The following is a 15,322-nucleotide window of genomic DNA, read 5'->3' on the forward strand; positions in this document are numbered from 1 at the left end:
TCACTGTATTTGTTTTGTGTGTGTATCTCCAAAAATTTAATTACAAATATTTGTACTTGCCATCTTGGTGTATTGATAGGCACGATTGTGCAAATCATTAGTTTGTTTACACAGTGCTAGTTTTGCAGTAAAAACAAGCGCTATGACCGACGTTGACGTTCATTGGGCTTAAAAATTTAATCATTTGCATACTTGGTATAAAACAATTTGCATGTGAAATTTTGAGATGATCAGATTATTTTTTAGGGGTGCTTTGTTTTTTTTGCAAAAGAGTGCATTAAAAGCATGGTTTTCAATAATTTTTTTTTTCATGAGGCACAGTCAATCCACCTCAGTCATTATCAACGTATAATTATTTAAAAAATTTTATAAATTTTCATATTCGTATAAAAATTATATTTTATGTAAACACAGTAGTTTAAAAAAAGTTCATGCATCCCAATATTTTGATTGCAATGACAAAAAATATAAATTTATTTAATTTGTCACGCTTGATTATGAACCAGACTGTTGAAGTGTTTCTGAAACAACAAAAAACCATCTTCAAAGTAATGGTTTTTTTTTCACCACTTAGCTTTTCAACCTATGAGCCTGCTGTTATTGCTGATGTTTTATTACCAATCTTCAATACCAGTTTCATTGCATTTACTTTGTTGCCATAGGCTTGGTTACCACATGGCCAAGTTTAAGACCACTGGATAGTCTCAGACAAAAATCTCCCCCATCTCTTTCATATATATATATATATAAATCATTAAGATTCGAAACTGAATTAATGCTTCACTTTCCCTTTATAACTATAGATGAAAGCATTTACTGTAACAAAAATATTAAGATTCTGAATTGAAAATAAGCCTTTTTTTGGGAGGGGAGATATTTTTATGTTGTTTAGTATGTTGAGCAAAATTAGTAACATTGATGACGAAATAAAAATAACAAAACAAAATAATTTTTTTTCTTTTTTATTAAATAGTCTATACACAAGAGGAACAGCATATCAGGACAACTAATGTCCCTTGACAACAGATCACATGTAAAAGAACATTCAACAATAACAATTTTTCACTGTGGTCCGATGAATCTATCTCTTTATAATTTCCCTCCATGACTTTTAAAAGTTAAAAAACATCTCAGTATAAAGCCCTAATATTTTTTATAATAGCATTAAAACAGGTGATCACAATGGTCTGTCATTTTCATTCATGCATTTTTGACTTCTAAGAGCTGAGGATGGTTTTCCAAAATAGTCAATAATATTCCATCTATATATGCTCTCAACTTTGCATTAACTTCCTTCTGTTCACGTAGAGCATTTGTTATCTAATGAAGAAAACAGAAAAAAATTATGAAAATTAAACTAAGCAAAACAAAGTTCTGTAACAAAAACTTTTTTCTTTTATCAATTCAAATACAATGACAATTCACCTGAATGTTTACATGAAGTAACTACAAGTTAATTTTTGTAATACTGTATATATTTCAATATTTATTTAGATCATCCTTATATATCCTTATATAGGTAGTATTGAAAATATGAGTGACTTGATTAAAATATTGCTGAGCAATCATTAATATAAAAAAATTTAACTGAGCATATATGTCCACAAATGTCTGCTTTCAGCTAGAGTATTCACGCACTTTGATAATATCAAACTCTTCAGCACAATGTCACTATATATCGCAAACAAATTAAATAGTTTCAACTCCTTAATGGAGAATCTTATTACTTTTCATGAAATAATTCTTTTCAAGATTATTATAGGTTCAGCACTTTGCAAATATGAAAGACATTATTATAGCTAAGAGAAAGCTTATAACATTTTAAACTTATAGCATTTCATTGAAAAGCAATGACAAAAACTTGAGAGTATCAGTAATTCATGAGTACTTTAGAGAACTTGTTCTTAAACTGATGAAGTTTAACAGATACTGATTACTACATTGATACAGATACTAATAACTTTTGAAGATCTTTTTACTGACCTCATCTTTGGTTAAATTCTCAAATTCATCTGCTAAAGAAACGCCATGCTGATGCAGCAGTGAGCGCCCTTCTTGAAGACTTGTGCTCAACAACTGAGCATGTAACTCTTCATTTGTTTCCAAAATTTGTTTGTTCTCCTAAAATTAAATATATCTTAAAACAATATGTAGCTTTATAGAAAAGGTTAAAAATTTCATAAAAGTGAAATAAAGTTATTTGGTGCATTACCTTGATGCAATATACAAAATATATGTAAATCTCAGCTAAACTTCCCAAAAAAAGTCAAAAAGTGGTTTCTAATGACATCATGATATAGCAGGGCTAGCCTTACCAAACAAGGAACCCAATGCAAGTTTAATCAAAAGACCCTTAATAGGTGAATAATTTTTGCTAATTTGTTATATTATTTGGAATATGCATAACATTTTCATAGTTACAGTGTGGCCCCTTTGTTTCACTATTCAAAATTATTTTTTGATGAATACTGTATTTTTTCTCTTATCCCAATTGCAAGGCCTAATGCTCCCACACCTGTTGCGCACCCATAAGAGTGACTCTGCTTGATAGTCTTTGGAATTCAGTCTTCTTTTTGAAAAAACAAACAATATTTAGTGTAACACTGAATGTAAAAACTATAAAAGATGTTCTTTCATTTTATCTACAAAAAGTATGATGAAGCACTGCCATAGCCAGAAATTTCTTTCTGAAGAGGGAGACTAAAATGACATAAAGTAGTACAGTAAATTCACAGTTTAAAGAAACAGCTTGTTTTTTCAAACTGTACGATGTGAAAAATGTTTTGTCAAATCAAAAGTTTACAAATGGAAAAGACATTTAAAGGAATAGTACATTGTTTGGGACTAAAAGATCAGTTCATAAAATCGAACATAGACTTTAATGTGATTTCATTGGTATATTAGTCATTTTCTCACATCAAGAGCTCCCCCCAGGTATTCTTGGAAGATACAATAATGAATTGGTTTCTTTCAGGCAGAGCCATCCTTAGGAGCATGTGCCAGATGTAGCCACACTGGGCTTCATGCAAAGGGAGGCCAGTGCTGTCTTAACTTAAGGTTAAACATGACCACCATTCTAATTCTTCAAGAAACTGCATGTGTTACACAGCATTTTCCACATGGGCTCACAACATAACTGAATTGATTTGTTTCACCTTTAACGTTTTTTAGTATTTCAAAATTGGGATATTGAGAACATCTGTATACAATACACATAGCTTTTAAACAATCCCCACAGCCAAAAATCCCACGGATTGAGATCGAGCAACCTTGGTAGCCATCCCCCATGGGAGAAGTACAACTATTTAATAGTACCAAGTATTAAATAGCTTCATCATCCTGCAATCAAAAAGAAATGTTGCTGCAACACAAGCTATACCTGAAAACCATGAAATGGTGCACCATCCTGGATATTGTTAAATCGACACATTGTTTTTGCTGCAGTTGTGGAACCAAAAACTTTTGTAGCATATCAAAATACCTGACAGCACTGACAGAACAAATTACTAGACCTCTTTAGAATGTGAATATGCAAATTAGTGCCAAAATTTCCCACCACTTTTCAATTGAAAATTGCACTTTTCTCTATGTAGATTTACCAAATTTTATGATATGTTCAATAAATCACTTGCTAGAAAGCTCTGAACATCTTGTTATTTTATGCCTGCCCTGTACATGTAAGTTTTGTATAGATGTATAGTTTTTCCCCAAATGCTTTATAATAAACCAATTTCAACAAGCAAGTAAAACCTTGTATATCATCAAAAGTAGAGAAGTATGAGAGCCAATAAAGTAAATTAAAAAAAATGCTTATGAATTGATAAAAAACTCTTTGCTTACATCCTTAACTTTACGCAACTCTGTCTCCAACTCTCTGTATTGTGCAGGGAGTTCCAGGAGGCTTGGACTACGAGCTCGTAAATCTAGCTTGCTTTGACGAACACTTTCAAGCTCTTTTGTAAGCTCTTCAACAGCCTTTAAGATGAAAAAAATGAAGTTATGAAATTTCTAAAATCTTACCAGAGAGAGAATCATTTAAGAAAAGTCATGCCCACAGAATTAGCTCAGAATCAGGGTGGTTTTTGATGCAACTAAGGATTAATTTAAGAGAATCTATACCATATAAAAATGTGAATTAATGATATTGCAGTAAAAGTTGCATCAATAACTATCTTAAAGTATTTGAATAAGATTTTATTATTTTTTTAAGCATAGTATTTGAAAATGAGATAAAAAATACTACCAAGTAGTTTCATCATGACTGAATCAACCATTAACATTTCAAAAGTTTAATAAAGGTAAAAAAACTTATTTTTCAATGAAAACAAGTTTTCAAAATTAAATACAGTAGGCTCGCATTCTCGAATCACTTACACCTTTCACTGATGCTGTGCTATGGGCAAAAAAAAAAATCAAACTGGTGATTTAAAAATAATTTTGCATGATTCTTACATCCACCATTATGTACGTATAAGTTTGATTTTTATTTCTATTTGCGAATAAATTTACCTTTGATTGCCAATTCTATTATACAAATTCTTGGAGAATTGTATCTATTAAAAGAGGATATCATTAGCCAAGTTGATTTGCAACACATTACTCTAAGTTAATTCAGGTTCAATTGTACTGATAAGCATTCAACCTTATAAATGTTATGTATTTGTAAGTAAAACGCTCTAAAAAACACGACATTCAGCAATCAAACAAATAAAAAACAATATTTTTTTAAGTGTAGTTTTATTTGACCAGAAGCTATTTCAGACAAATAATAGAGTTCATAAACGAAGGAAAGTTTTTCTAGTAGTTATCAGCTTATCCTCAACACACTCCCTTCACCTAAGTCAGAGTATTGTCATAAATCATTTCAGAATTACAATATCAATATTGATGTTGATTTTTCAAACATTTTGAGTTTTGAAAAAGATTCACAATTTAATGAACACTTCTTTGCACGAATTATTAAGTTAATTAAATCAAGGATCTATGGTATTTTCTCCCCTTGATGTAGCTTATACACGTTAGGCTGTCATAGTTAAGAGTGTTCCTCAATGTTTTATTGGGTATAGTGATGAGCATCTTCAGAAATATTACTATGCCTGTAAAGTAATAAGATAAAATAAAGCCTCTATTTATATATTTGAGTGATTGAGGTTTACAGTCATAAGCAGAGATAGATATGCAAAGATCAACGTTCAGGTGAAATTTCCATCTTGCTTAGTGCTTTAAGACTGCAAATTTTCATTACTTTTGTTCAAACAATAAATTGAATTCAATAAACAGTTAGGCACACACAAAAATCTTAAAACAATTCCAATGTAGACCTATTGAATCCCATTCAGGTTCCACAGAAGCAGTGACAGCTGGTGGATGAAATTGAGTAGGGGAGCATTTAATACTGAAGATTAATTATAAGTATGAATTCTTCCATTGAAATAATATTTATACTATGTCTGCATAGTAGACAGAAAATGATGTTCAACCATTGTGGACATGCAATTAGTCTAACCAAGATTTTCAAAGTTGAAAAAAATGTATACTCCAATTCACAGTTGATATAACTGTTTTCAAAGTTTTTAACTTTTTTCAATAAAGTGAAACCTCTCTTTTATGGACACTCACAGGACAAAAAAATAATTGACCATAAAAGAGGTGTGATCACATCAGGGAAGGGGGGTTCCTGTTGAAACTGTAAAATACAGTACTGACAATAACTGAAATGGTTCTTTGTTTGCAAATGAACAAAAAATTCTGACAATATAAATGTGTTTAAAGGCATGAAAGTACATAATTGTGTATCTGTGCAATAATTAAAATTTCAAAAGAAATATTATACTGAATTTATATCATTTGGAAAAACTGATGAATTGATGTTTCGAGGGTTTTACTGAGTATTCCAACTCCTCTTAACATTGGCCACATGCAGCCAGTGCGCCAGCTATTGGCCCCCATGGTATATATCATTGGCTGGATATCACTTGATAATTTATGGCAATATTTTATTCCATTCTTCGAATGGAAATTTCTCTTAAATTTCATGTCATCACTGACATATAAGCATATTCACGAATAATTTCTTAAATAAAATCTTGTGACGCACACAAAAACGATCCAACAAACCATTTGAAGTTTTGAAATTGATACGAGTCTGAATTCTTATGAAGCTGCTCAAGCTTTTTCATGTGTAATTGATCAGGTAAATTCTTGCTACTTGCAGAAACAAACCAATCATACACAATTGCATCTATGGCAAGTTCTCTGTCTTCGCAAATTTATTTTTCCTAGCTTGGTTTCAGTTTTTCAGCCATTCTTCTTGCCAATGATTCTTTTGCTTCAAAATGGAACATGTGTCCTCCCGACATTTTATTCAATTGCAAGAGCACTAACTCTCATTTTACATTTTTAAATATATTAGATGGCATCAATTTTTTTCTCTTTGAAATCTCTTCTCTTAGTGATAGAAAGTGAGGACTGCTAGAGCTGGCCATACTAAACAGCGAGAAATGATGTAAAATATACAAGCACAACCAGAAAACTGATACCAGAGTTCCCAAACATTAACAAAAACGTCAAGGCAAAATTTCATTGAAAATATCCAAAAATTAGACGATCAATTGGAACTTGTGCTGCCATCTAGTGAGCATAATTCAAAACAAAATTATAATGATTGGTGTCTGTACAGGGGTTCTAGTCCAATGGAATGAATGAAGAAAATCGTGTCTGTGACAGTATCTCAGGGTGACTGTTAATTTGTAAAATAGGTAGCAGCAGAAACAATTATGAACCAGCAACTTGATACTTCCTACTATTATATAAAATATCATTGGCTAGGTACATTATTTATTCACTGCACCTTCATAATGTATAAGAATGGGGAATTCTCTTCCATCCCATTCTCAGCTAAGTTTATTTCTGATGCTCTGTCTGCAAAAATCCAAAGCGGCCAAAATGTATAATTCCAAAAAAAATACATTGCTAAGCCATCCATTTTTTTAATTAGAAGGGAAAAACAAATTTTCTCCTTATATTTCTTTTATATGTTGTAAACATTCATGGAATCATTAATAGAATCATTAATCATTTAATTGTATCAAATAGAGATGTGAGGTGAGAATATTCTCGGAGAACGAGAATATTCTCCTGGATGTAAAAATTGAAGAATAATCGAGAATATTCATTTTTCTTGTAAATAATTTAAATTTTTTTACTAATTTTGTTTATATTGTGAAATATAAATCAGTTTTCATAGCTTGAAACATTTAAAACAAAACAATTTTTGGTGTAATCACCCCGAATGACAACTTTTGGTTCGAGAATATTCTCCACGTCATGATGAGTGTTTGGTTTTAAAAGTTTGGTTGTGAAGATTTTAGAAACCTTTAGATGTTTTAATCTAAAAAAATTATTTTAAAATTAGATAAATTTTCAGAAATAAGTTCACAACAAAAGAAATTAAATCAAAGTTGATTGATAAAGGAAGCTATTCTTATATAATCACCTTCATTCTAAGAACATACAGAACTGTTGGTTTTTGAATGCACAGATACTTATAAATTCTGTATCACTCACATTTCTTTAAAAGTTATGTGATTCAGCCCAGTTGGTTTAATTTTCTGGCTTTCAAACTTCAATATTGTGGTCTACAAACTTCAATATACCCATCTTCTTAACAGAAAGAGAGACAGGGACAGAGAATATTCTCTCAAAGGACTACTATTATAAATTACTAGAGAATATTCTTATCAAAAATAATTATTATTCTCAAGTTATTTATCAAGATTATTTATTATGATACATGTTATTACATATATTCTTGATAATACTCTCTGGAAAGATTTCGGGAACTGAAGAATATTCTCTGGAAGGACTATTATTAACTACTTCAGAATAATTCTTATTATTTTCTCTAAGAATATTTTCCCCAGTGATTTATGAAAGTAGTCCTTCCAGAGAATATTCTCAAGGATATTATATGTAACTATATTATAAATAACAGGAGAATATTCTCATCAAGAACTTATAATATTCTGAAGTTATTTATAATAGTAGTCCTTATAATATATACTTATTTATATATAGTCCTGCTAGGACTATATTCTCGAATATTCTCCTGGATGAGAATATTCTCCGAAAGATTATTCTCGAGAATTTTACATCTCTAGTATCGAATAATTATTAGAACCATTCAGGACATTAAACTATAATTTAATTTAACTCATTAGAGAATTTCAGGTTGATAATTATCAACCTGAAATTCTCTAAAGAGGCGTGTGCCATTATGTGAGAAGCCACTCCTACCAAAAATATTTGTATCTGCTAGATTATGCGAGCATGAACGATGATGTAAATTAGGTCAGGTTGACAAATTGGCTGTGGCAAAGGATGTGCTTTTGTGTAAAAGTCTTCAAAGTTCTCTCCAGCCAGGTACAACTACATGGTTGGTCAGTTGGGGCAAGCACACTGTTCTGCATGTCATGTAATCTTGAAGCAGCTGTTAAATTAAGAATTTAATTATAATTGATCATTTGATCATTTTTGTCGCACCACGGTCATTTCTACAGAAGAGGGCTAACTAGACCTGGACCTACAATTTATTGTCAATTCCGAATGGCAGCCTGTTTTTATACTCAGAGAGGTTGGTGCGCTAACCCCTCAATGTGGGACTCTCTGCAGTAATAATCTTTTTCTGTGATCATGTCTCCATTTCCGTTGTACATGTCAGGAAAGTTTCTCACAAGGACGAACCGGGTATCGAATTTGCAACACCTCTAAACATCCTTTGGTACTTTAGGCGAGTATCTTATCAACCTGGGTGATTGTGCCCAATAAGAACAGTAAAGCCATAAACCTGCCTCAGCAGTTAAAGTGACAGTTGATGAAATAATTCAAGCTCATTAGCAGATTACAACAGAGCACCTGAAGCCCAGCAAGTAAAGGCATAAATACAAGCTCTATCCTTGTCAGACATTGTAATGAATTGTCAGACATTGTCTGACTACTCTCATGAAAGAAATCTTAAGAAACAATTTTCAACCATAACAATTTCATGTCTCTGAATCAATTTATTTTTCCTTAAATGTTGCCTCCAACAGTTTTGTGTGTGTCTTCAGAGCAGTATCCAAAATTTTAAATATTCTCTATTGAAATAAACTTTTTGCCCTTATTATCACTTAAATGAACGGATATCATTTCCTGTAGGCTTACTCTAAGACCAGGAATTTTCTCGTTTGGAAATGAAAAACAAATACATATAGGAAATTAAAAATCGAGAAATCTTGTTGCCAGTCTTTTACGTCACAGCACTGAAACACGAGAAATCTCGTGAGTGGTCGTTCAAGTGTTAACCTGTGAGCATTCGCAATGGGCTTAAGAAACCAGTTTGTCAGGTTAGCATGAGTGCTTTTGGGTTAAAGTATCATGGTATTTTTGGAATATCAAAGCTGTGGTCATAGTCACAATAATATTGATACAGTAATAAATCCTGTGTAACGATATCCTCCATAACACTATTACTTTCTGGTCCAGATGAACTTTCATACATATATAGGAAATATGTTACATATCTATAACAATAAATCCTTTGTAACGATAAATTTAATCTGGTCTTTCAAGTATTGTTATGCAGGCACAGCAACACTATGATTTTATTGGAATTTCACCATGAATTGTAATAGTCAAAAATGCGATTAAGTTTTTGTGACAATTGCCAAGTGAGCAAAAGTTTCTGGGTTTAAAGTGACATATTGTGATAATCAGGGCCATCTTAAGAGCATCATGGGCTCCCGGGCCAAGTGATTTTTTTGAGGCTCTACCTGGCCAATTTTCGAAAAATTCAACTACTTCTCATTTTTCTGAAGCCCCTCTAATCTTGGGGTGCCCGGGTGGGCCCATGCGCAGTGCCGTCTTAAGGCATGGGCCTACCCGGGCGCGGCCCGGGGGCCTCAGGAGAAATGGGGCCTCACAAAAATGGAATCTGGTTGAGATTTTCGAAAATTTGCCGGGTATGACCTCAGAAATATCATTTGGCCCGGGGGCCCATGAAGCTCTTAAGACGGCCCTGCCCATGCATTAAGATAGCGCTGGTGATAACATTAATCATTAGCATTAGAGAGATATCAAGGATAAACTCAAACTGTCCTGTTCATCAATAATCCTTGAATTATTTAACAACTGTCACACAAAAATGTGATTAATGGAGTTGATAACTGCAAATAAAAAAGTCTAAGTCTATATAATAAATAATTTTCATATACAGAGTACTTATTGTAAAAACTATGATCTTAATCTGGTATTGCTAAATGTTTAAAACTTCTCTTTGTTAATTATGCAAAAATTAATTTTCATAAGCTATTGTTTTTAGCCAGGGCCAGATCTTGAATCCTGCAAACTACGCAGCCACAGAAAGCACCAACTGAAGGGGAGGGATGATTTTTTTATCATCAAAATATCATTGGCTTACACTTGAAAATTGTCCAGAACCAGCCCTGTTTTTAACATGAACATTTTTGAGTTGAATCATGACTTACTTTCTTACTGTTGGCAATCTCAGATGCAAAATTTGCTCTTTCATGCCGAATGGCTTCTTGTAATCTTTGATGCTCTTCTCTGAAACTGGTCAATTCTGACTGAGTTTCCAAGAATTTATCTTCAATTGATGTTTTTTCCTAAAAATATGTAAATCATGAGTAAAAATTATAGCAACAAATTTCATCTTCATTACAGAAATCATAAGACTTCAAATACATCATGCATAATACATGATTGCAATTAACCACAGGGGCGGCTTAAATGAGGGTACAAGGGGTGCGGTGCACCCTGGTGGTAGGTTGTAAGGCGGCTTAAGTGAGGGTACAAGGGGTGCGGTGCACCTGGGTGGCAGGTTGTAAGGGCGGCAGCTTGGGCTTTTGTTACACACAAAATTTTTTGAAAGTTTCCAAAAGTACAAATTCACATGACATCATGCTTTTGAGCTATATATACAGATAATGGAGATGTTGAGCAAACTTGAGAAAAAGACAGGGCCTAGGAACGTAATACCAGAAACAAAAATGTACTTTATCACAAGTGGCAAGTATGCATTTTGGTGCTCTCAAACAGTAATTTTTCCGGAACAGTCAAATAAACGCAAAAGAAATAATTCGGTTTTAAACTTGCCCGGTCTTTGAAGCACCAGAAATGCACTTTGAAATAAATTTCTTAATAAAAAAAATGCCTCATTGCACATCATTTTTACAGGATAACTAAGTAATAATGGTTCATCAATAAGTGCTATTTTGTGGATTAAGTTATCTGGAATAATCAAGAATGGTAAAATAATTACGGGCGAGAAAAAATGGTAAGATAACTGTACTGTGAAAACAAAACATTTTCTTCAAAAGTGGGACATATGGTCACGCACATTTTCTTGATATACAATGGTGTGCGGGTTTCTTCTAAAAACATAATAGGTTTATGCCACAGTCCTCTAGGCTTTTGTCCTATCATCCTTCTGCCAGGGTAATCTTTAGGGGTGGCACGTGACGCTTTGCACCCGGTGGCAGTTAAGCTTGAGCTGCCCCTGATTAACCATTTAACAGTTCATCTGGAGTGTACTCGGCAGTATGCTTGTGTTCTTGATTTACAGTGGTACAATAATCATTTTTATATTTCAAAAAATAATAATTAATTTAAATTTTGGCTTAATATAAGCACTCTTTCACATATATTTTATAAAAAAAAATAATTTTCATTTCAATTTCTGAAATAAAAAATATATATATAATATCACAGAGTGGTTCTATCAAAAACAATAATAAAACAATTGTATTCAAACAGTTGAAAGAATAACGATGATTCAGCCATATAGCTAACAAAGTTTTAGAGCAAAACCTCTAAACTGATTTCACTTTTAATGTGTCATTTTGCATGAAAAGTGGCTTCAATATGCTTTGAGAAGATTTAAAACTAAATTTATAACATTCAGCTAAAAAAAATCAAGAATATTGTTTTTTGTTTCTAGAGGTTTAGTTAGTACTACCTCTACTGATTTGGAATTGAAACCAGGGCCATAGTGTACCTTCTCAGGCCCCAGGGCAAACATTTTCTTTCCCTTAAAAAAGAAAAAATTATTTAAAGTAAGTGTTCATTTTTTGTGGGGGGGGGGGCCCATTTGGCTTGGTCCTTGGTTGCCCCAGTCTATTTATGGCCCTGATTGTTCCTTTTCACAAGAATTAATCTTTACATCCACAACAGGTAAAGTGCACTCGTACATGGAGTCTGAGAACCTCTGTGTTGATGTTGTGCAAGTAGCAGAATCATTTAAATCATTTGTGACAAATTTACGTACACATATAATGTCTATACATTTGCATTTCCTCATTATATTACATATACATTTTGATTTACATTAATATAATGAGAAAATACAAATCCTCTGTTAACACAAGCTGTGGAAAAAATCTAGCATTGTCTTGTACAAACAGTTACTTGTTATACAGGAAATTGATTCAGAACTAATGGGCAAAACTTTGAGTGATAGAACACATTTAAAAAACAAATTGCTATACAATGCATGGTCTCAATGCAAGCAGTGAACTGCTAGACAGCACTGTTATTGCCAGCATAAATAACAAATTTTGCCACTTATCATGGATTGCAGAAGGAATGAAAAGGCGGACATGTATTTCATGTATGGTACTGTGGAATGCCCCAGATGCCAGGAGACTGCACCAGGAATGTTTTCTGACAAAACATGTGATAGAATGAAAACCTTTGAGAGATTTCACTGTGTCTGTGCAAAACAGAGTTCTTGTGATGTTCTCATACTTCTAACATGGCTTCTATCTTGCACACCACTGACCTAGGAACTCGTTTGCAGACACCAGTGAAACCACTCGAAAGTTATTGATCTGGAATGTAACTTATTGGAAAACGCTCCTGGTAGTATTTAGGTTTCCAAAGCATTCCAGTCAGCAGTACCATACATGAAATGTATGTCCTTTTTTTCAGATTCTTGAAACTACCTATTTCTTCTGCAATACATGATAGAAATGACAATTAAGAGGCAAAACCAGTGTTTTATGCATTTCATGACAGCACCGTCTACCAGTTCACTGCTTGCATTCCCACTGTGCATTGTATGACAAAAATTTCTTGTTTAGATGTGTTTTATAACTTCATAAAGTTTTGCGGATGAATCACACTGTATATGTGACAAAATAAAAATGAGAAAATTGATAGTGACAAGATTGTTATTCACTCTAAAACCAATGCATTTCCAAAAGTATTTGAAGAACAACAAACTTTAACATTACATAAACATTCATCTGTATTTACATCTCTTATCTGTTACAGCATTTCTAATTAAGCTCAGGACCAACTTTTAAAAAAGTACAGCACACGTGTTTTTATGCCAAAAAAAGTTTTTGATAATTTTTAATTGTTCTTTTTTCATGTTTTAGATTGTTTTAGTACTTTTTCCCACAGTCAAACAGTCAAAATACAAATACAAGGCCACAACAAGGAGGTGGCTGAAAAAAAATGGCCATAACAAATATGGATGTCATATATTTTCAAAACACAGCAAAACAATTTATAGTGCAATTATAAAAACTATATATATACATAAAATATAATACACTGCTCACAAAAAATATTTGTGATAGTCTTATCTGGGTATGGATAGCTTTTTGATTTACCCAATATATTTATCACATTTCTTTTTAAACCTTTGAGAGATTGCATTGTGTCTATGCAAAACAGTTCTTGTGGGGTTATCATACTTCTAACACATCTTGAATCGTACACTACGTTAACACAGGAACTCGTTTTGTCAATTGTATTAGAATTCACTATTCCATTTATTCTCAACTCTACTAGAGAAAAGTTCACTGCGACACCACAATCTGGAGTTACTGATAGATACTGGTGCCCCCTTGTCGAACCAGTTGATTGACAGTATTATTAATTCATGGTCCATATGCTATCCATCCCATAGAGAATTTTGAACACTTCTATCATGTCCCCTTGTCAAACCAGACACGACCCAGGCTCTGTCCCTTCCGAGATGTAAGCCCTTTACCTATGTGGTTTGGGTCGTGCTGTGGAGTAACCCCTGACACGTGTTCTTGCACTGTAAGGATATTCAAGAAATCAAGTCTCTCTTCATAGCTAAGCCTTGTGTACCAACAAGAGCGCACATAGCTCTTCTCTGCATCCCCTCCCCCAATCAAGTCTATATCCCTCTGTAGGTAAGGTCTCCAAACCCTAATGGCATGACTTCAGTCCAGGATGAACTAATCTCCGGAAAAGTAGAAGAATCACTTTAGGAGAACGTGAAGACACCTTCAAAAAAATATTTGCTTGTATTAACTGAATTCTAATTTGACTGCTAGTGAAAAAATGTGAAATTTGTAACATAATTAAATAGCAAACAAAACAAGGTTTTAGAAATGCTCGTATCATCTGTGATCTTATATCAACTTTGCTCGTACTAAACAAGTTTGACTGTACATACATTTAAAACACCACCAATTATTTAGGGCTTTCAGTGTTTATACGTGTGTACTTATATATACAGCTATAAAATGGAGACCATAAAGTTAGAATGTTACCTAGTATTAACTAGATAATAAAAGCATCAAACAAAGGAAAACAGAAAAATTTAGAGACCTATCTTCAGCAATAAATTCAAAATAGTCGATGATAATATATACAGTTGTTACCTAAGTTATGAGTTCAATTCAATCCTGAAAGTTACTCATATCATGGAAAACTTGTGCATGAGAATCTTGAACAAAACTTCCCATTAAAATTAACAGAGATCTTTCACTTTTTTCCATATCGTATAACATCAACACTCCAATTAGTGGATGGTTTAGTACAGTTTATTATATTTGAAATAAAAGCAGCTTTGCTTACTAGACAAATTGTTCAATATTCCTGTCAGTTTTGATTTATTCAAAGCACTTTTGTGAGAATTTTCATGTTTGGAAGAAACTTTTTATTGTACATTTCAAGCTCATAAATAAAACATTAGTTTGCAAGTTACAGCATTTTCAACAAATAGTGTTTACTGAGAATTCGGATTACTCAACAAGTTTTGACACACTCAGATCATGGTACCACTGTCTATAGACTATGTATATATCATCAACTACTTTCAGTCTACTGTATTTATTGTGCTGTAAGACTTCTACACAATCATAATTTTAGCATTAAATGCACAATTTCTATAAATTATTTTCAACTACCCATTAACATTACTAATGTGCTTTCTTAGTTATTTCTTTTTCACGTGAAGCTTTATTAATCCATTTGAGGATTGCAGATCTTAGAAACAAAGCAA

The 15,322-nt window shown here is 32.7% G+C and overlaps 1 protein-coding gene across 3 annotated transcripts in view; it reads right to left on the bottom strand.

Moving 5' to 3' along the window:
- Window positions 1–946: 946 nt before the first annotated feature.
- The window catches only part of LOC149065602 (rab11 family-interacting protein 4A-like), a 96,180-nt gene continuing 81,804 nt past the window's right edge, over window positions 947–15,322 (bottom strand). For all 3 annotated transcript variants that reach the window (XM_089253461.1, XM_089253462.1, XM_089253464.1), the window contains 4 exons: window positions 10,524–10,661; window positions 3,841–3,975; window positions 1,984–2,121; window positions 947–1,320 (listed from right to left, as the gene is read on the bottom strand). In XM_089253461.1, the coding sequence (XP_089109587.1) occupies window positions 1,201–1,320; window positions 1,984–2,121; window positions 3,841–3,975; window positions 10,524–10,661 (531 nt within the window). In that variant the 3' untranslated portion in view covers window positions 947–1,200. The remainder of the gene's footprint in view (window positions 1,321–1,983; window positions 2,122–3,840; window positions 3,976–10,523; window positions 10,662–15,322) is intronic.

The sequence above is a fragment of the Pholcus phalangioides genome, unplaced genomic scaffold, assembly GCF_987345545.1.
Source record: "Pholcus phalangioides strain wild (caught in Gottingen) unplaced genomic scaffold, Ppha-v1.0 ptg000039l_1, whole genome shotgun sequence".
Lineage (NCBI taxonomy): Eukaryota > Metazoa > Arthropoda > Arachnida > Araneae > Pholcidae > Pholcus > Pholcus phalangioides.